Raw genomic sequence first — 21453 nt, 5'->3', positions numbered from 1 at the left:
GTCACTTAGCACATCCTGGTTGAACCACTCCTGAACTTTTCTCCCAGTGAGATTGACTCCCCTCCACTTGGGGAGCCCACCATGGACAACAGTTCAGCGGCACCTTGGACAAGGCTTGCCCATGGCTGGACCCTGTGATGTAGTGTACCAAATTCACCAAAATCCTTTTTTTTTTTTTTTGCGGTACGCGGGCCTCTCACTGTTGTGGCCTCTCCCGTTGCGGAGCACAGGCTCCAGACGTGCAGGCTCAGCGGCCATGGCTCACGGGCCCAGCCGCTCCGCGGCATGTGGGATCCTCCCGGACCGGGGCACGAACCTGTGTCCCCTGCACTGGCAGGCGGACTCTCAACCACTGCGCCACCAGGGAAGTCCAAAATCCATTTTTCTGAAAGATCATCCAGTGGCCAACTTACAGTGAGATTGAGGATCTGAATTTACCAATTTTACCAAAACTTGCTTATTTTAACTATTTATAAAGTTTTACCCAAACTGTTTATTTTGACTATTTTTAAAGTTTGTATAGAATAAACAAGGGGAATTAAGAGAGCTGTGGAGAGTGAGGTCCTCATGGGGCCTTCAGATTCTCCCCCTGTACCATGCTCCCCACAAAACTTCCTTCACCCCACCCACCCCACCTCAAGACTTCCCTACCTGCCCTACTCTCTGCCTGCTCGCCACCTCTGTTCCCCCTTATATTCTTTTTCTGTCTTTAGTCATCCCCTTTGTGGGATCTTCAGCTTAGGCCAGGCCATGTCCATTCCTTTCTATCATTTTCTTTGGCCTGAGACAAATTAAATATTATTTAAGATGCTGTTCTGGCTTTGTCTTCAGAGCCGATTAACTAATATGACCCAGAGACCTTCCAAAGTTGGTTTTTTTTTTGTTTGTTTGTTTTGTTTGTTTGTTTGTTTTGGGGGTACGTGGGCCTCTCACTGTCGTGGCCTTTCCCATTGCGGAGCACAGGCTCCGGACGCGCAGGCTCAGCGGCCATGGCTCACGGGCCCAGCCGCTCCGCGGCATGTGGGATCTTCCCGGACCGGGGCACAAACCCATGTCCCCTGCATCGGCAGGCGGACTCCCAACCACTGCGCCACCAGGGAAGCCCCAAAGTTGTTTTTAAAAGTCCTCATCCAATGTTATACACTTAATTTTCTAAATAGATGAATGAAAAACATTGTCAATATACTGATGGATTCAGTAAATGGGCCATTTGGTGAGCAATTGAACAAACTGGCTTTTGTTGAAGTGGTCACTAAGAAGAGATGCCTGCACCCCTATTCTTGATGAGGTGATCAGAAGTACACAGGGGTGTAAACTCGGCTCCCCATCCCTGTTGCGGGACCTTGGCAGGCTACCGAAACCCACCAAGTGGAGGAAATCCAACTGCTACCTGAGTTTCAGGATGGGTGTTTGCATCTTTAAAGTTTCAAGTTTGCTAATCAATGAGCATCTTTCTGAATAAGCTGACCAGATGTGTCTTCGTTGCTCCCACACAAGCACACCAATGATCGAGCGCCATCTGGTGCTCAGAGTAGGTACTCCAATGTGAAGCAAAGCCCCAATTTTTGCAAAATAAAAAGTATTGACTGTGACCCTTCAGTACAGTACAACTGTGATGTGGTGCTGGCACTGGAACAAAACAACACATCCATAGGAATCAAAGAGAAATCCAAAACGCAGACCCTCATATGGACTGCATTTTAATACCCAATTAAAAAGTGGCCATCAAATCATTAGGGAAAGGAAAATTTAGTCCTAGTTAATTAAATACCCATTTGGCAAAAAGTAAAACTAAGTTCCGACTCTGGGCCAAGAAATCAAAATAAACTTGATACAGATCAAAGAGATTAATGAAAAAATGTAAAACCAGACAGAAAAGAATATAGGTAAATGCATCTCTCTCAAGAGAGAAAAGGCCTTTCAAGGTACGAAAGCATAGGACGCAAGGAAGAAAGGAAACTCTCCAGAATAAAATTGTAAGACTGGAAAAGAGGTTTGCAACAAAAACTTTATAAACAAAATTAAAAGGCAAATGACAACGTAGAAAAATATACATGAACATATCCAGGAACCAGGAGAATAAGCCACAGAGATGGATGGAGTTGGCTGTGTACAAAAGAGAAGCAAATATCTCTTAACCAAATATATCTCAGGGTCCAAATTTCTCTGCACAAATTAAAACAAAACCAAGACGATACTTCTTCTTTATCAAAATTGACACAGATAATCTACACACAGTGGAGTTGAGAAACGGGAAGTGGAACACTCATATGCTCCTGGTGGGTGAGCACAATAGAGGTGTTTCTCAAGAGTGAACTGGCAATTCTGTTAAGTAGAATCTTGAAATGTCAGATCATGTGACAGAAAACATCCAATTCACTGCAATAAATGACTTGCAAAGAAATAAAGTTTGACACACAGATGTAGGCACAAGAATGTGTTCTGTAGCATTATTACTAGTAATTAAAATCTGGAATGATAACCTAAACCGGCACATTAAATAAACAAAGAAAGGTGTACTACTGCTTTTAATTTCTTCTCAAAATAGAACTTGTAAAATACAGAAAAATATATATATGTGAAGCAAAAATAGCAAATCATCAAGTAATTTGAAGTCAGATCCTATTTTACTTTAGAACTCAGTATTGTTTTAAAAATCAGATCTGTGTAGTACATTCAGTAAAAAATTCCAATAAGTAATGACCTACTGGGATGACTTCATCCACACCAAGCTTTCCCATGTTGGTCGCTATGAAACTTGAGGGGCACCTTCTGAGTCAAATTTAAGATGAAGAAAATAAAACCATCAATTCACAATGGGGTTCTTATTCAAATAATGCACCCTTAAAAACTAGTGTCTCTTTCATTTCTGCTGTTGCACTGACAAGAAATCAGGAACTGGTCTCAGAAAACAACCTTAACCAACCCTTTGCCTTGCTGGCAGTGGGCAGGGGGTGAGGAGTACAAAATCTAAAGAGAGGGCTTCCCTGGTGGCGCAGTGGTTGAGAGTCCGTCTGCCGATGCAGGGGACACGGGTTCGTGCCCCGGTCCGGGAAGATCCCACATGCTGCGGAGCGGCTGCGCCCGTGAGCCATGGCCGCTGAGCCTGCGCGTCCGGAGCCTGTGCTCCGCAACGGGAGAGGCCACAACAGTGAGAGGCCCACGTACAGCAAAAAAAAAAGAAAAAAAAAAAATCTAAAGAGAAAAACAAGAGGTATGCAAACAGTGGGACAAATTATCAAGGAACTGGGAAGAAGGGCCCTAATAAAATTGGCGGAAATGCCACAAGTCATTGCCTTTCCCGGAGGGAAAACACAGAAATAAAACCGAAAGGAGAATAACTAGAACCAGACACAGCAATAATAATAGCTCGTGGCCACTGTACATGGCTATGTCACCCCTCCCACACACACATCCCCATAAGTACAGGTTAAACCCCGTAATCACTGCTGGATGATGTCTGAGCTGGTATTCAAACTCAGATGGTCTGTGCCCCGAGTCTGTGACTCTGACCCACTGCCCAGTGCCCCCAACACTTCCCATCCTAGCACAAACAAGGTCATCTGTGTTGGGCAGCAAAGAGTATACCGAAGAGACTGCTGAGGGGCTGGTCCAAGCCCACAGAGCTGCCCGGAGGCAGAGAGGTGAACCCTCAGTGCATCCCATTCACAGCACACCTGCTGGGAAGCTACACGGCTGATCCTCAGCATATAACACAGAGTTCTAGAAACATCCAGCCTGTCCCCCAATCACAGCTGCAATGAGGAGAATGTTCCTCTGTAGGTCTAATACAAGAGCATTCTTTCCTTTTTAAAGAAGAAATATATAATCATAGAAATGGTACAATCTTTAAAATCAGCCTAGTAAATCACAAGAGGCAAACAGGACCCAAATCAGAGGTGCCTGACATTTGAACATTTTGGTAGCAGTTTCGTAATTTATTAAACCCCTATTGCATGGCCAACTTTTCACACTAGTGGGAGATCTTTAAAATTTTTTTTCTAAACCATTCCTTTCAAATAGGAAAATGACTTATCCAATGCATTCTTCCTATAATCTGCAAAAGTACCTGTCCCTGCTCTAAGAACAGCTGTCCCAGTCTACCTGGGCTGGGATTAGAGAACCGTTTGCTGGATGAATGGGTCACGAATTGTCATTGCCTAAAACTCACATCAAGAAGACGACCATGAACCCTCAGCCCTCCGGCCTACAGCTGAAGTGATGTGTACGCCCTAGTGATGTTGCAGTGAACTCCCGCAATGGACTTTTCTTTCCCTTTTGCAGTATTGAAATGTGGCCACCAGAGGGCATCAGCAACCTAGTATGCTAGCGCACAGCAGGACACTATGCAACCACCCTTCACATCAACGGAAAACACAGGGTTTCAATGAAAGGGCTGTTGTTTTCCAGGAATTAATGCTCTGGGATTTAAGCTTTGAGTGGAGCATTTTTTCCAAGACAAGAGGCCTGGCCATGTCACATGGTGCTCATGCCAGGCCTAGAAAACAGGGCTGCTGGCATTAGCAATACCAGTTCGAGGACACCAAAATACTTTCTTGGCCACATTCCCTTTCATGGGACACTGAGCCAGGGTTCAACACTCTCTATATGTCAACCAAACTGTGAAGCAGTTAGACTTAAAATGAATTGGTCCTTTTTTTGTTATTGAGCTGTATGAGCTGCTTGTAAATTTTGGAGATTAATCCTTTGTCAGTTGCTTCATTTGCAAATATTTTCTCCCATTTAATTCAAAAAGAGTCATGTACCAAAATGTTCATTGCAGCTCTATTTACAATAACCAGGAGATGGAAGCAATCTAAGTGTCCATCATCGGATGAATGGATAAAGAAGATGTGGCTTATATATACAATGGAATATTACTCAGCCATAAAAAGAAACGAAATTGAGTTATTTGTAGTGAGGTGGATGGACCTAGAGTCTGTCATACAGAGTGAAGTAAGTCAGAAAGAGAAAGACAAATACCGTATGCTAACACATATATATATGGAATCTAAGAAAAAAAAATGTCATGAAGAACCTACGGGTAAGACGGGAATAAAGACATAGATCTACTAGAGAATGGACTTGAGGACATGGGGAGGGGGAGGGGTAAGCTGTGACAAAGTGAGAGAGTGGCATGGACATATATACACTACCAAACGTAAGGTAGATAGCTAGTGGGAAGCAGCCGCATGGCACAGGGAGATCAGCTCCGTGCTTTGTGACCACCTAGAGGGGTGGGATAGGGAGGGTGGGAGGGAGGGAGACGCAAGAGGGAAGAGATATGGGAACATATGTATATGTATAACTGATTCACTTTGTTATAAAGCAGAAACTAACACACTATTGTAAAGCAATTATACTCCAATAAAGGTGTAAATAAATAAATAAATAAATAAATAAAATAAAATGAATTGGTCCTACCACATTCCTTCTGCTTTACCAATCTCGAAATTATGGACCCCCAAGAGTTAACCAGACAATGGCTCAGACGGAGAACTTAATACAGGTGTCTGGTTTGGTCAAAAACAATACAGTCTGTAGAACCTCCCAGAAAAAGAGTGGGAAGGAAACGGGAAATATAAAGGAGTAAAAGGAAGAAGCTGGGATGAGGGAGAGGAGTGGAAAGATAGAGCAAAGGAAAATTAGGTGACAGAAAAGGAGGGAATGTGTGACCAGCAGACAGGCAACAGGGAATAACCGGGACAGAGCAGAGAGACAGGGAGGGCTCGGGTTTTCTCCTAGAGATGGCTTGGGAAGATGGGCTTCAGGAAATGCCTGGGCATTTTACAGCATCCAAGTAAGGCTCATTCCTAGAAAGACCCCTGTAGCAACCCAAGTGGCCCAGCAAAGGAAAAAAAAAAAAAAAGAGGCTGTTCAGCACAGAACTCTCCAACAGTGGGTCAAGTCTAGTCAAAGCTGAAGGACTACACACCAGGGAATTGAAGAGAAATTCCTGAGGAACTGGAAAATGACCTGTAAGAGGCAATCTTCTCAACGTGGCCACACTTCCAGAGGGACCTCATCAAAACCTCTCAGTGCTCCATGATACTGGTCTTACATCCACAGTGACTCATAGATGGACAGGCATGTTCATGACAGCGAGGTGAGTTACCGCTTAGTCACTCACTAACTCCAGTTCTTTTTCATGAGCTGTGGGTTTTGCTCGGTTTACTCAGTGCGCACACACACACACACACACACACACACATGCCCCTATCTATCTATTCTGTACAAGGGATAGAGGAGTTGACAGCTAAAGACCCTGGGATGCTCTGGGTGGCGACTACATAACAGTACGTTCCTGACACCATCGCTAAACCTGTACATTGTTTAGAATTAGCAACTTCCTAGTATAACAAACTTCACCAAATCTCCCAGAAAATCTCAAAATCACAACTTGATAGTCTACTTAACCAACCAGCCCTGTGTTTGAAGCCAGAGAAGTGAGAGGTTTAGATAAAATGTCCACAGCACTCTTTACACCAGGGAAGGCCATCGTCCAGCCCCTAGCTGATGGATTCATAACCCTGTGAGAAGTTGGGGGGATCCCTGTTTCTGAGAGGCTCTCCTCCTTCTTTCTGGATGGGCCAAGGGACAAAGTTTCCAGTCCTCAATCACAAACCCTATAAGGGCCTTTGAACATCCTTTCTTTAGGTATGTCAGAAACATCTTTTCCTGAGAGAGATATGATGACTTTTTACTTTACTGCCCAGTGAAAATATAGTGGGGAAAAAATGACTTTTTACTGCCCAACATCTCTAGATTTTTCTGCATTATTTTATGTCACATTACTGAGATGTTTTCCAGATACTTTATTTGAAAACATGAGCTTCACAACTTGATCACTTTCTCATTAGCTTATACCTCCTTATTTTAAATAAAGAAGTACTTGGCTACTCTAAAAAGCAGCTTCTCCAAGAGAAAATCCTAAATCAGGTCATGATATTCTAGACTGAGGTCAGCAAATTTTGGACATGGGTAAAATCCAGCCTCGTGCCTGTTTTTGTAAATAAAGTTGTACTGGAGCATGGTCACGTCCACTGGTTTACATATTATCTATGGCTGTTTGGTCACTAGACCAGCAGAGTAACTGTCGCTAAGTTTATGGACCTATGCCCCATAAACTCTAAAATATTCATTTCTGTCCCTGTACAGAAAAGGTTTGCCAACCCATGTTCTAGATGGAATGTTACCTACACAGCAATGATTATGTAATAATCCAAAGAAAATGTTGACCTCTTCCCTCAGCAGGGAATGATTCATCAAAAAAATTTTTTTTTCTCCCTAAAAATTCACAAAGAGTGATGGCACAATTGGGTTAAATATCCTGGAGCAGGTCCTCTGTAGTCAACGGTGCAACACATTTCAACAACACTTTGAAGGCATCCCTGTCATAAGTGAAATCAATATTTGATCAAATTGATTATATTTTAGACAAATATAAAATACATGATTGAATATATGTAAAATAAAACATAAATCAACTCCTATGCTGAAGACAGGGCATACACAGAGATCACAAGGGTACTGACAAATTAACCCAAACTAAGAGCCAAGTGTCCAAGGTCACTGATGGGAAAGCTGACACGGATCACAGGAACCAGCTCTGCAGTGGGAGTCAGGATCATGGGCCAAGTTCATTATCGTTATTCATTAATTACCATAACACACACACTATCATTTATTGACTACTTTCTCTATGTACGGCACTATGTTATATACACTTTCCTTTTTTCAGTTCTTACAACTACATTATAAGGCAAGCTACATCATGCCCATTTTGCAGATGGGTAAATTCCACTTGAGAGTGAGTGAGTCGCCATCGGAAATCACAAGCCAAGAAGTAGATTGTAATGTCTCATTCCTCCTCTTGTCCCCCGGAAACACCCATTCTGGTGAGTCCTGCCTCAGCCACTGCCTCCCTGCAAGTCCCTGGTCAAGTCACTTAGTCTCTGTACTTCAATCACCTGAATTAGGACTTCTGTTAAATGGGTTGCTTGTATGTAAGTCTTTTTTTTCTGGACTCTATCACTAGGTCCCAGTCGAGTACCAGTGTGATGCTCATCTCACTGAAGGGACTGAATAAATGCTTGCTGAGTCAAGGTGTGAGTGAAGGAACTCTGTTCCCTCCTGGGAAGATGTTTTCCCTTTCACGATAGTCTTTAATACTCCTTGTCTTTAAGTCCGGCACTTAAGTTGGATTTCCCTAATGAAGAACGAAAATGTATGAAAAGCATTCTATGTATAAACCTCCAGTATGGCACAGTAGGGCATACGAAGATGAATAAAACGGTTACCCAGCTAATACAGCACTAATAGTAACAGGGATGACCAGGCATTTATCCAATTGAGGGTAAGGGTGTATGGTTTATAGAGGTAAAATTTTCATAGGACCGAGATGACAGGGAGCTTATGTCTGTGAAAAACATAAAAGACTAGATAGAAATGCCATGTGAATAGATCTTGAAGGATATTTAGTACTGAAACTATTGGCTATCGATCCCATATCCAGAGAATCGGAGAACATGTGATACAGCATAGTGTAAATTCATAGATAATTCACAAGTCCTTTTATATTTGGTACTTTGGCACATCACACCATTCTCTGTACCTAATTATGTTAATGAGGCGAATACCACGTTCAATTATGTTCAGAGAATACAGCTTGAGTAAGAGTGCAAATGCATAATGAGGTCCGGCCCCAAGAAAAGAAAACGCTGTGTCTAATCGGGAATTGAAACTCTCCCTACCAGGAGAAGCACGTGTTTCTGCTCAAGTGCTACCACCCAGTGTCTAGAGCAGTGGTCCTCACAAAGGTGGTTCCTGGACCAGCTGCATCGTGATCACTTGGGAACCTGTCAGAAATGTAAGTTCTCGGGCCACACCCCAGACCTACTGAATCAGAACCTCTGGGGGTGGGCAATGTGTATTTTCATAAGCCCTCTAGGTTGTTCTGATGCTCACTCAAATTTGAGAACTACTGGCCGAAGGGACTGTGCTGGATAAAATTCTGAGGGTGGGCTGGGCTCCGTAGAAAATATTGGCATAGCGATAAGCCATGTCAGTCCGGGCCAAAGGAGGCAAGCACAGGTGCCAGTGACTATGATCCCTGCACAAATCAACAGTGGGCACCAAACATGCCCTGATCACCACCTTAGTACTTGCGAAAATCGAGCACTCATGAACACAGTCACAGTAAGGAAGGCACACCACACTGCAAAGTCTAGAAGAAGCACTTGCTGAGAGGGGGATGTTTTCTTAATAGATAATGATTAATCTTCCCAATAAATAAGAGACAGGAACAATGTTACTGGTTATAAAAGATATAGGTGCTAAAACAGGTTATGATCTAGGTGCCTTACTAGGTATTTATCCTTGGATTATATTAGGTTGACACAAGATAAAGCCAAATGTCATATGATGCTTAACTCTGATGAAACTACAGAGATAGAGATGGTATTGACGGGATTAGAGCACAGATTACAGTCTCTCCTTTGGCCCTGAAGCAGCGAGGTGTGGAGTAGCACACAAAAACCCTATTGTTTCGGTCATTTTCTGAGGTAGGCAATGGCTCCCCCGTCATCTGCCAAGTTTACTGACTGTCTCCTGAGTATCTGTTGTAAGGGTACTGGTGTGATATATCAAGGGTGGTGTGGCCAGATCACTCACATCAATTAGGGATAAATAATCAGAACAGATGGCAAAACTGGAAAAGGGGCAGCTGGCCCTGGAAGAGGTCCAAGGCCTGGGCACAGCCCTGAAGTTACATACTATGTTGGAGCTTTCCAAAAATTTACAACAGGACATGTATTTTAAAGGTGTAGAGCACTTTCTCTCCAGTAAAGCTAAATGCGCTCTCTGTGGAACACACTTCCAGTCTCCAGATAAACTGTCCCAAATCGAGCTCCATAATGATCATCATTTGACGGAAGCATCCACTGGACACTGCAGGTTCTGAGCAAAAGTCAGGATATTTGTGGGCAGGCACCTCACTCTAGTTTATGATCGTGTCCCTCAGATGTGATTTCAGGTACAAAATGCTATCTGCCCCAAATCATTCAAAATAACCTTAAGAGAGCCATCTATTAAGATGCAGACATTTATAATAACAGTACACAATGACAGCACACAAGAAGTGGCACAACTGATGGATAAGAAATTATAACTTTGACAGAAAACACTATTTACCAACAAACAGAAAGTGGAATTTGTTCACCATTTTGAAATCCTGAGAAATTACAAAAAGACAGAGAGAGAGAGAAAGAGACAGAAAAGAGAAAGATAGTAATTTCGTTTTTAAAAAGTGGGTATATGCAGATCTAAAAGATGGAAGTTGGTGAGATCAGATTGATGGAAGAACCCACAGTCCAAAACAGAGCAGTAGAAAGTCACAGCAGAAAAAGTTTCAGGGGCAGAGGTGGGCCAAGAGGATAGGATGGCAGGTGAACCAGGGATGCTCCAGCTTGGAGGCAGTGGATACAGGAAGCAGAAGATGGCCTGAGCAAGTACCACGGTGACTGCTTGGCACAGCACACATAGAGCAGCTGGATGGCCCAGCACTGCCCTGTCCCTTTGGTGCCGAGCAGTGACCAGCAAAGGCACTTGCAAGCAGGAAACGTGAGTGTGGGCAGGAAGCCATTGAGGAAGGTTTTCCATGACGGGGCATCACCAGGAGCCAGCCTGAACGACTGGCTCTCCCTGTCTGGCTGCATGTCCCAACCCTGCTTATGCTCAGTGAAGTCAGGACACAGTAAGTAAAAACAGCATCCATAGATGGCAACAGGGACACACAAATAGAAAGAGGAGTGGAAAACACAACCCAAGGATATCCGAGGGAGAAAGCACCAAACAGGAGATTTTCAACGTATACTTAATGCTCTCAAAGCTGACGGCAACCTCTCATGCATGAAATAACCTGTTCTAAAAATGAAAAAAGCCAACTCAAAAGATGAACAGAATATCACAATGGTCATAACAACTGACGAGAAAACAGTGAGCTGGAAGGCCCGGCTGAGGAATTCTTCCTGAAAAAAAAAAAGTAATGGCAAGAATGAGGAAGAAAAAGTAAGAGACACAGAAGACAAATGGAAGGGAGACCCATCCTCCGTTTCACAGTTTTTCCAAAACAAAGTAGAGAGGAACTAGCAGGACAGACTGGCAAAGACCTGGAGAAAGACACAAAATTCTTTAGAATAAAAAGGTCCCACCTACTAAAAGAAATAAATGAAAAGAGACAACAAAGGAAAAACAGGCATATTTACCTGTAATGAGATGTAAAACCTCTGAAGGACAAAAGAGACCATAAAAATGAGGGGTAAACAGCAGACTGGCAAAGAAAAATTGCAACAAACAAATGAATGGTGAAAATTTGAAAGACTCACAAAAATTTAGAAGGAAAAGCTCAATGGAAAACTGGGCAAAGGATACAGAGAGCCATTCACAGGAGAGGAACTACAAAGGGCCATGTTCATCACCATCATAATCCTCGAAGCACAACTTAAAACAAGTGGACACTTGACCTAGAAGATTGCCAAAAACTAAGCAGAGTGATAAAAGGAAATATTCAACGGTGACAAGGTAGGGAACACATAACCATAGCGTAGGAGAGGACATACTCTGTACCTTTTAGGGGGCCATGTACCAGTATCTCTTACATCTGAAAATGTGCATCTTCAGGATCCTGTAATTGCATTTCTAGGTTCTGTCCTGAGCTGCTCACAACAGTTAACTTTTATTAAGTGCTAGAAACCCAACAAAGTTTTAAGTCACTACCTTCAATCCTCCTAAAAGCCTATAAGGTAGGTCATTACTAATGTTCTTGTTTTACAGATGGGGAACCTCAGTCACAGGGGGATCCAGGAGCATTTCTTAAATCAAATGGCAATAAATGGAAAAAAACTGAGCCCGGGCAGTCTGGCTCCACTGTCTGCTCTTAAACATACACTATTTTTAATCTAAGATATATTCTTATCTGTGTATGGAGCCATACACAGTATGTCTATTACAGCATCATTTACATGGCTGATAAAGTAAGAGAAAGCAACTAACTTCAGCAGAGAAACAGATATTTAACACAGCATACTATGGAATACTATTAGTATTCAAAAGGAGGGAGATATAGTTATGTGGAAAAGCATGGAAAACCTTTAATTCATATTGTAACGTTTAAAAAAGCTTAGTGCAGAATATGGAATATGCAGGATAATACTGCAGAATAACGATATTAAAATATCTCTTTAATTAAGAAATATACGTGTGTATAAATGCACAGAAAGAGGTAGCAAAGGTGAACAGATCAATCACATACATTGTAACATCATAACAGATGTTATATCCAGAGGGAGGGGAGTCCAGTGGGATTTCAGGGCAGGAAGGAGGGTGGTTCAAAGGGCATTTCCATCTATGCGCATGTTTGCTAACTTAGATCAAGAGTGTATTTACATATTTCTCATGGATAATTAAACTAGGATCAAGGAAACATTTTCTTTAGCAGTTGTTATATACCAGCCATAAAGCACTTACAGCGATCTTATTTCATTCTACAATAACTATATGTGATCATCAATATTTGATTATTATTAATCATAAAAAAGGACAGTAAGATTCCATGTGTTTCAATAACTCAGTGCAAATACCTTGATACCTGGAGAAGCTCAGGTTTGAGCTCCAGTCTAGCACCAGCCATGCTGAGATGGAAAAAGGTGACGAGCAAGGTTGACAGGAGAGTTGAGAGGAAAAGGTCTGCAGGCTACCAAGGGCGCCCAGAGCCAGGCCTTACCACAGCGATCCCGGACCACCAGGTTCCGGCCTTCTTTCAGGTGGATGGTGAGGAGGTAGGCGAAAGGGTTTGGCAGGTTACTCAAGCCGTCGCCGGCTTCCCCGAGAGTCTGCACAGATGGAGAAGCCATTGAAGTCAGTTGTCTTAGGCCCAAGAAACAGAATGTCAGAAACACTTCTTCATTTAAGGAAAAAAGGTGATCACTGTAATGGCGAATCTGTGAGCGTCATCCTCCACTCCCACCCACCCATGTCGATGACATGGTTACACTGTTCTTTATCCTTCTCCCCAGTGGGATTCTATGAGAATTCATGACAATAGCTTCACAGTATTAACTTCCCAAGAAGAAGCAGGTAAGTTGCATGCCGACATCTGACATCCCCCTAAACTCACCCATGCCCTGCAGGATCCTTATCCTACAGCTCCCAGTGGAGGACCCAGAGAGGATATACAATGCAGAAGTCCAGCTATGGGGCGGGGTCCCACGACCCTGGTCCACACCTCTCAGCTCGGATGTGCGATGTCTCCCTCCTCTTCTCCCCTCAGCCCACCAACCCCCATCAGTTCAGGTACACATCCTGCACATGTAACAAAAACACTCCCATTCACAGCTACTCAGCTGATCACCTACTAATCCATGTCCAGCCAACATGTGCCCCACACCTGGGTCCATATGGGAGACGCTTCCTCTCTGCTCTCCTGCCTGTGACATATTTTTCTTTTACTCCCTGGTCCCCATTATAGTGTTTCCTACACTTACCCACACAGTCTCACCTCCCACCAAGTTCACTTTTCCTCTCCAGGAATGCATCAACTCCTACAAGCCACAACATCAAATTCGGTTTCTGAATACTTCTTAAACGAATCCAATTCAAGTTTTGAAAAGAGCAAATTTGTGTCTTTTGAGAGAAAAAGTACAAATAAAATGATTTATTGTTCATTTACTTGAATTTCAATGAATCGATCTGTGGCTAAGTCACTCTCCACAGCGTTCTTTTGAAAGTTCCTCGTCCACATTTCAAAGCACATCAAAATGGCTTTGTCTCCTGTACCATCTCACTCAATTTCATGGCTCTGTATTTTTAGAAGAATCTATCCCACTCTGACAAATCAATAGACACTGAATTCATCTTTTCCAGACACAATTTGCAAGGCCTGTCTTTGTGGGTGGTAACAGTTCAGGATCCTTTAGAAATAAAAGAGGCAAAGATCCAAACATTTGATAAGAAATATTTATAGCATTTACTTTAGTGTTTGTTTGTTTTTAAGGAATGTCACTTACAGATAGCTCTTTGAAACGTTGGGATGTCAGAGAAGCATTCAGATCACCACTTCCACAGAGCTTCTGTAAACAAGAAGAAAAAATAATAATAACCCTGCTTTTAAAAAACCAAAAGAATATCAACCTGCAAGGATATCCTTTATCGGGTGTTTCCCTTTGAAGCTGCCATTTGCATAGTCAAATGCAGGCTGCCTTCCGGGAGTGTGTGGCAAGTCTTGGCAGTAAAAGCTTGACTCACTGGAGTCCATCTGGCTGCAGCCTCTGCCCTCTTAGTCATTGATCAGCATGTGGATAAGGCCGATTCTGCTCTCCTGAAGGGCCGCTGAGGCATCCGTAGTTCATCCAAGTCATTAGCGTGCCAGCAACTTTGTCCCAGGGGAGGCAGTGTGAGCAGCAGGGCCATACTGCCAGGTCCCTCCATCGAGGACCTGCCTGGTCCCCCAGCCATCAAAGAGAAAAGGGCTATCAGGTACCAGAGGCCGGAGTTTATCAGTCTGGTAGGACACATTTCAAATGTGACCACAAAGACCTTCCTCCAACCATAACCTCATGGGTCTAGCAACTGTACAAGAGCCAACCAAAGAGTAAGGAAACACAACTTCTCAACAAATGATCTCAGACTGGGGGGTGTCTATGTTTCCTACTTAAATATGCCTCTGACAACCTAGGAAATGATGCCACCAGGCACTGAAGTGAGCGCAGTTCGGCAGTTAGTATGGGACGCAGTAAACATTTGCATTCTGTCAGGTTTTATATGTACCAATGTGGGGTCCAGAGGAGCTCTGGGATTTTATGAAGGTTCTGGGTTAGATGTGAGGATAGCTACCTGCATGGAAAGGCAGAGTGGAAGGGAAGGGATTAAAAGGTCTCCCAGCATTTTAGGGATGTTCCCGTTTGTCGGACACATTAGCCAGGGCTGCTTTCCTGTGGGAAAACATGAGATTTCTCCCTCCAAACAAGGCTGAGTAACTCTGAAGTTATGAAATTTAGATACAGGCAGCAGGCTTGCAGAGATTGCTTAGATGACCATGAAGCTTTGAGGGGGCGAAGATGGGGACCAGATGCACTGCGGTCATTGGTCCTTCCCACCCACAGCAAAGATCAGGGAGATTCTGGCACAATTCAGAGATCCTGCCTGGATGGAAGGCAGGTTGCCTTCCAAGACATTCTCTCTCTGTCTCTCTCTCTCTCTCCCTGTCTCTGTATCAAGTGGAGTTCAGGCAGCAACAGAACCTGGATTCTACAACAATAGGGCATTTCTTCAGGCCCTAAGAGGGCTGACAAAGGGCTGCAAACAAGCAGGGCTCTTTGGTCTACCCCCTCTGCATGCAGTGACACCAAGAAATGCTGCAGCGAGGCAGAAACGAGCCCTGATCACAAGTCGGCGTGGAGCCTCCCAAGCCCTCACCGGGGAGCAGAGAAGCCCTATGGCTGTTTGTATCTGTGCTTCTCCCATCACATCTGCCCCTTTCTCCCAGTCCCAGCTCGAATGTCCCTTTACTATGAATACATTTCATTCAATTCAAATTCACACAGGACCCAGGGTGATTTCAGACACTTGGACCTTTCTCTAAGGACCCCAGCACTTCAGTCACTGGTGCCCCCTGGCTCTGGAAGGATCACCACTGCCCAGCTGGGCAAAGAGCCCTCACTCTCAATGTGGGCTCGACCTGACAGCAGACAAGGAAGGAGGCAGCTGGGCCTCTGTTGATCACCTTCCCGTCCATTTCCCGGTCGGTACCTCCTACTTGTGTTATGTGTAAAATGACACCCGGGGGAGTGGGACAGGACGGCCTGAAGACCGCTCTATGATGACAATCAAATCTTACTCAACTCTCCCAATTTCAAAAGATTTCTCCTCATGCCTTTTACACTATTACTCTCCTCATGATTATCTCCTGGAAGCTCAGCGATTCCTCTTCTGCCTGATTTGCAAAACCCAGAATACTCCGATCAGGTCTTCATGTGCAGAACCAATAAGTAACATCAGCTGTCTGATCTTCTGCAGCCTGATCACCCCGTTAGTGTCTGCAGTTTTATGAAACGAATCAACGTTCCACTTAACCAATCCTGTTTGAAGGCAGTTCTGTAAAACTGCCAGTGTTGGGATCAGAATTCCTGTTTAAAGTGCATGGTCCCGTATCTTCTACTGTCACCTTCTGCTGTCAAACAGAAGAGTGAATGTTTCTTAAAAACCATCACTCCTCAGACCACACACCATACACACTCTCCCAAGGGAGCCTCCCTGTACTTAATGATCACGTTCATTCAGTGACAAAATAAGCCCACATCACCACCATCATTTACACACTATCAAAAATGAACACGGAGCTTTTATTCAAATACTCAATAAGTCTTCCACTTAGAACAACGTGGACATTAAATGTGAAGAATGACATTAATTCAACATTATGGCTCGTTTTACTCACAAAAGTCACAGAACTTAAAGTTATGATTCCCACAGCCGCCGTAACTGTCACACGCCGTGTATACACACCGAGGAAGGAAAGTGATCACCATAAAGAAGCCAGGAAAGGCTACAGCAGTACAGGAGTACCGGGTTACAGCTGCTGGGGGACACATAACTTTGAGTATTCCCGACACTCTGCATGGAACTGAAGGTATTATTCACTGAGTGGAAGTTACATTATTTTCAGCTTCTTTGTAAACCTAGTAACTACATCACTGAATTTTTCATTAAAAAAGTACAATTAGTATTTTTCTTACAGGAATCCCTGGTATCTGTCATCATGAGAAGATTTTTTTTTGATGTTCTCAATGAGCAAAATCAAGCACTCTAATTTTTCTTTTTAAATTTTACTTTAAAAAATTAATACACAGTGAAATTGACTTTTTACATGTGTGTACAACGCGATGACTTTTTTACACATGTATACATTTGTGTAACTACCACCACTATTGGGACATAAAACAGTTCCCCCAAAAAACTCCTGCATGCAATCCTACTGTTATCATATTGTTCCCTCACCCCTAATCCATGGCAGTCATTGACCTGTCCTCATCCTGTAGCTTCATCTTTTTCCATAATGTCATATAAATGGAATACATGCAGACTTGACACTGGCTGACATCTTTCACTTGGCCCAATGCCTTGGAAATCCATTCAAGTTGGCAACTGTATAAATAGTTCTTTTTTTTAACTACTGAATAGTATCCCATCATTATGAGTGTACCATAGTTTGTTTATCTGTTAAGCACTGGTTTTAACCATTTTAAACAAATGTTTCCAAGGACGTACTCAGGAAAAGACAAATAATCTTGAATATCATCAATGCTGAGAAGTCTTAATATGACAAAACTCTCTAATTATACATAAACATTCAGAAACTCAGCATTAACATGTTGGCATGAGGCTAGTCATCTCTCACACAACTCTCACTGTTACCTTTTAGATAAGTGGGATTTGTGTGTGTGTGTGTGTGTCTGTGTGTCTGTGTGTATTTAATGACAGCAAATTTATATTGCTATTTCCATTTTATCTTGCTAAGGTGAAATTCATGGGAAGGTATGTAAATACATACAAGGTAATACATACAAGACTGCAAATGTATTAACATGAGGAGATACCAGAATGGATGGGTCAATTATTTAAAACAAAAAGAAAATCTCCTCTAGCCACCAAGGATCTTAAGAACAAGACACTGATGTGAAAAAACATTTTCTTTTGTGTACACTAAATGTGATCTTGTACAAATATCACCTCCCACGTGGCCGTCTGAAGGATCTTAGCACGAAGAATTCACAGGAAGTTAAATAATAAGTGACGTAAACAATCACTGGCTGTTTAAACTTTACTGGAAGAAGACATAAACCCACATGCAGGAAAGCTAAATAAGAGTAACACGTTGGCTGAGAAGATCACTTAAGATTTTCTTTGGGAAATACTCTATTCAAGTACATGAGTATAGCAAATGATATATATTGATGATACATATTTAGTTAATTACTTAACCCACATCTATTTCTAAGAATGTGAATACTCAGGAAGAGCATACTCACAGACACAAATACCTACAGGGGAAAGGAAGCAGCAAAAGGAGCAAAGGGGATCAGATGGCTAGACAGACCATTAAGCGATGCTTGGATACAGTGATAGAAGTAAAACAACTCACATGACAATCAGAGGTCAAAATTAGAACGCCCGTTCAGAAAAAGTCAGGTCTACCAAATGGCTGAGTTTACTCATATTCAAATTTTTTTCAATACATCTTTATTGGAGTATAATTGTTTCACAATGCTGTGTTAGTTTCTGTTATACAACAATGTGAATCAGGCATATGTATACATATATCCCCATAACCCCTCCCTCTTTTTTTTTTTTTTTTTTTTGCGGTACGCGGGCCTCTCACTGTTGTGGCCTCTCCCGTTGCGGGGCACAGGCTCTGGATGCACAGGCCCAGCGGCCACGGCTCATGGGCCCAGCTGCTCCGCGGCATGTGGGACCTTCCCGGACCGGGGCATGAACCCGTGTCGCCTGCATCGGCAGGCGGACTCTCAACCACTGCGCCACCAGGGAAGCCCTATCCCCTCCCTCTTGAGCCTCCCTCCCACCCTCCCTATCCCATCCCTCTAGGTGGTCACAAAGCACCAAGCTGATCTCCCTGTGCTACGCAGCTGCTTCCCACCAGCTACCTATTTTACATTTGAGAGTGTGTATATGTCTGTGCTACTCTCACTTTGCTGCAGCTTCCACCTCCCCCACCGTGTCCTCAAGTCCATTCTCTACGCCTGCGTCTTTATTCCTGTCCTGCCCCTAGGTTCATGAGAACCTTTTTTTTTTTTTACATTCCACATATATGTGGTAGCATATGGTATTTGGTATTCTCTCTCTCACTTACTTCACTCTGTATGACAGTCTCTAGGTCCATCCACCTCACTACAAATAACTCAATTTTGTTTCTTTTTATGGCTGAGTAATATTCCATTGTATATATGTGCCACATCTTCTTACCCATTCATCTGTCAATGGACACTTAGGTTGCTTCCATGTCCTGGCTATTGTAAATAGTGCTGCAATGAACATTGTGACACATGTCTCTTTTTGAATTATGGTAGGGTATATGCCCAGTAGTGGGATTGCTGGGTCACATGGTAGTTCTATTTTTAGTTCCTTAAGGAACCTCCATACTGTTCTCCATAGTGGCTGTATCAATTTACATTCCCACAACAGTGCAAGAAGGTTCCCTTTTCACCACACCCTTTCCAGCAATTATTGTTGCTAGATTTTCTGATAATGGTCATTCTGACCAGTATGAGGTGATATCTCATAGTTTTGATTTGTATTTCTATAATAAGTAGTGATGTTGAGCATCTTCTCATGTGCCTCTTCACAACCTGTATGTCTTCTTTGGTGAAATGTCTATTTAGGTCTTCTGACCATTTTTTAATTGGGTTGTTTGTTTTTTTGATATTGAGCTCCATGAGCTGTTTGTATATTTTGGAGATTAATCCTTTGTCAGTTGTTTCATTTGCAAATATTTGCTCCCATTCTGAGGGTTGTCCTTTTGTCTTGTTTATGGTTTCCTTGGCTGTGCAAAAGCTTTTAAGTTCAATTAGGTCACATTTGTTTATTTTTGTTCTTAGTTTCATTACTCTAGGAGGTGGGTCAAAAAAAATCTTGCTGTGGTTTATGTCAAACAGTGTTTTTCCTGTTTTCCTCTAAGAGTTTTATTGTGTCTGGACTTACTTTTATGTCTTTAATCCATTTTGAGTTTATTTTTGTGTATGGTGTTAGGCAGTGTACTAATTTCATTCTTTTACATGTAGCTATCCAGTTTTCCCAGCACCACTTATTGCAGATGCTGTCTTTTCTCCATTGTACATTCTTGCCTTCTTTGTTGTAAATTAGGTGTCCATATGTGTGTGGGTTTATCTCTGGGCATTCTATCCTATCTCATTTATCTATATTTCTGTTTTTGTGCCAGTACCATACTGTATTGATTACTGTACCTTTGTAGTATAGTTTGAAGTCGGGGAGCCTGATTCCTCTAGCTCCATTTCTCTTTCTCAAGATTGCTTTGGCTATTTGGGATCTTTTATTTTAATTTTTATTTATTTATTTTTTTACATCTTTATTGGAGTATAATTGCTTTACAATGGTGTGTTAGTTTCTGCTTTATAACAAAGTGAATCAGTTATACATATGTTCCCATATCTCTTCCCTCTTGCGTCTCCCTCCCTCCCACCCTCCCTATCCCACCCCTCTAGGTGGTCACAAAGCACCGAACTGATCTCCCTGTGCTATGCAGCTGCTTCCCACTAGCTATCTATTTTACATTTGGTAGTGTATACATGTCCATGCCACTCTCTCGCTTTATCACAGCTTACCCTTCCCCCTCCCCATATCCTCAAGTCCATTCTCTAGTAGGTCTGTGTCTTTATTCCTGTCGGGGTCTTTTTTGTTTCCATACGAATTGTAAAATTTTTTGTTTTAATACTGTGAAGAATGCCATTGGTAGTTTGATAGGGATTGCACTGAATCCATAGATTGCTTTGGGTAGTATAGTCATTTTCAGAATATTGATTCTTCCAATCCAACAGCATGGTATATTTCTCCATCTGTTTGTCACCTTTGATTTCTTTCATCTGTGTTTTACAGTTTTCTGAGTACAAGTCTTTTGCCTCCTTGGGTAGGTTTATTCCTAGATATTTTATTCCTTTTGTTGCAATGGTAAATGGGATTGTTTCCTTAATTTCTCCTTCTGATTTTTCATTGTTAGTGTATAAGAATGCAAGAGATTTCTGTGCATTAATTTTGTAACCTGCAACTTTACCAAATTCATTGATTAGTTCTAGCAGTTTTCTGATGGCATCTTTAGGATTTTCTATGTATGGTAACATGTCATCTGCAAACACTGACAGTTTTACTTCTCCTTTTCTGATCTGTATTCCTTTTATTTCTTTTTCTTCTCTGACTGCCTTGCCTAGGACTTCCAAAACTATGTTGAATAAGAGTGGCGAGAGTGGACATCCTTGTCTTCTTCCTGATATTAGCGGAAATGCTTTCAGTTTTTCACCATTGAGTACAATGTTTGCCGTGGGTTTGTCATATATGGCCTTTATTATGTCAAAGTAGGTTCCCTCTATGCCCATTTTCTGGACAGTTTTTATCATAAATGGGTGTTGAATTTTGTCAAAAGCTATTTCTGCACGTATTGAGATGATCATATGGTTTTATTACTTAATTTGTTAACATGGTATATCACATGGATTGCTCTGCATATACTGAAGAATCCTGGCACCCCTGGGATAAATCCCACTAGATCATTGTGTATGATCATTTTAATATGTTGTTGGATTCTGTTTGCTAGTATTTTGTTGAGGATTTCTACATCTATGCTCATCAGTGATATTGGTCTATAATTTTCTT

At 42.3% G+C, this 21453-nt stretch overlaps 1 protein-coding gene across 17 annotated transcripts in view; it reads right to left on the bottom strand.

Moving 5' to 3' along the window:
* Positions 1–21453, bottom strand: part of MCTP2 (multiple C2 and transmembrane domain containing 2) — a 250502-nt gene that overhangs the window by 154825 nt on the left and 74224 nt on the right. For 15 of the 17 annotated variants that reach the window (XR_016392018.1, XM_022598922.3, XM_022598920.3 and 12 more), the window contains 2 exons: positions 14064–14126; positions 12782–12890 (listed from right to left, as the gene is read on the bottom strand). Coding sequence is in view for 16 of the 17 variants with exons in the window: in XM_022598922.3 (XP_022454630.2) it covers positions 12782–12890; positions 14064–14126 (172 nt within the window). In the remaining variant the exon portion in view is untranslated. Of the gene's footprint in view, positions 1–12781; positions 12891–13726; positions 13901–14063; positions 14127–14301; positions 18612–21453 lie in introns of those variants that run through there. The other 2 variants (XM_089906874.1, XM_089906875.1) reach the window with 2 other exon arrangements.

This window comes from Delphinapterus leucas, chromosome 2, assembly GCF_059928025.1.
Source record: "Delphinapterus leucas isolate spDelLeu-1000000601 "Yukka" chromosome 2, BTC_Dleu_Yukka2, whole genome shotgun sequence".
Lineage (NCBI taxonomy): Eukaryota > Metazoa > Chordata > Mammalia > Artiodactyla > Monodontidae > Delphinapterus > Delphinapterus leucas.
This window is presented reverse-complemented; position numbering and strand designations above follow the sequence as displayed.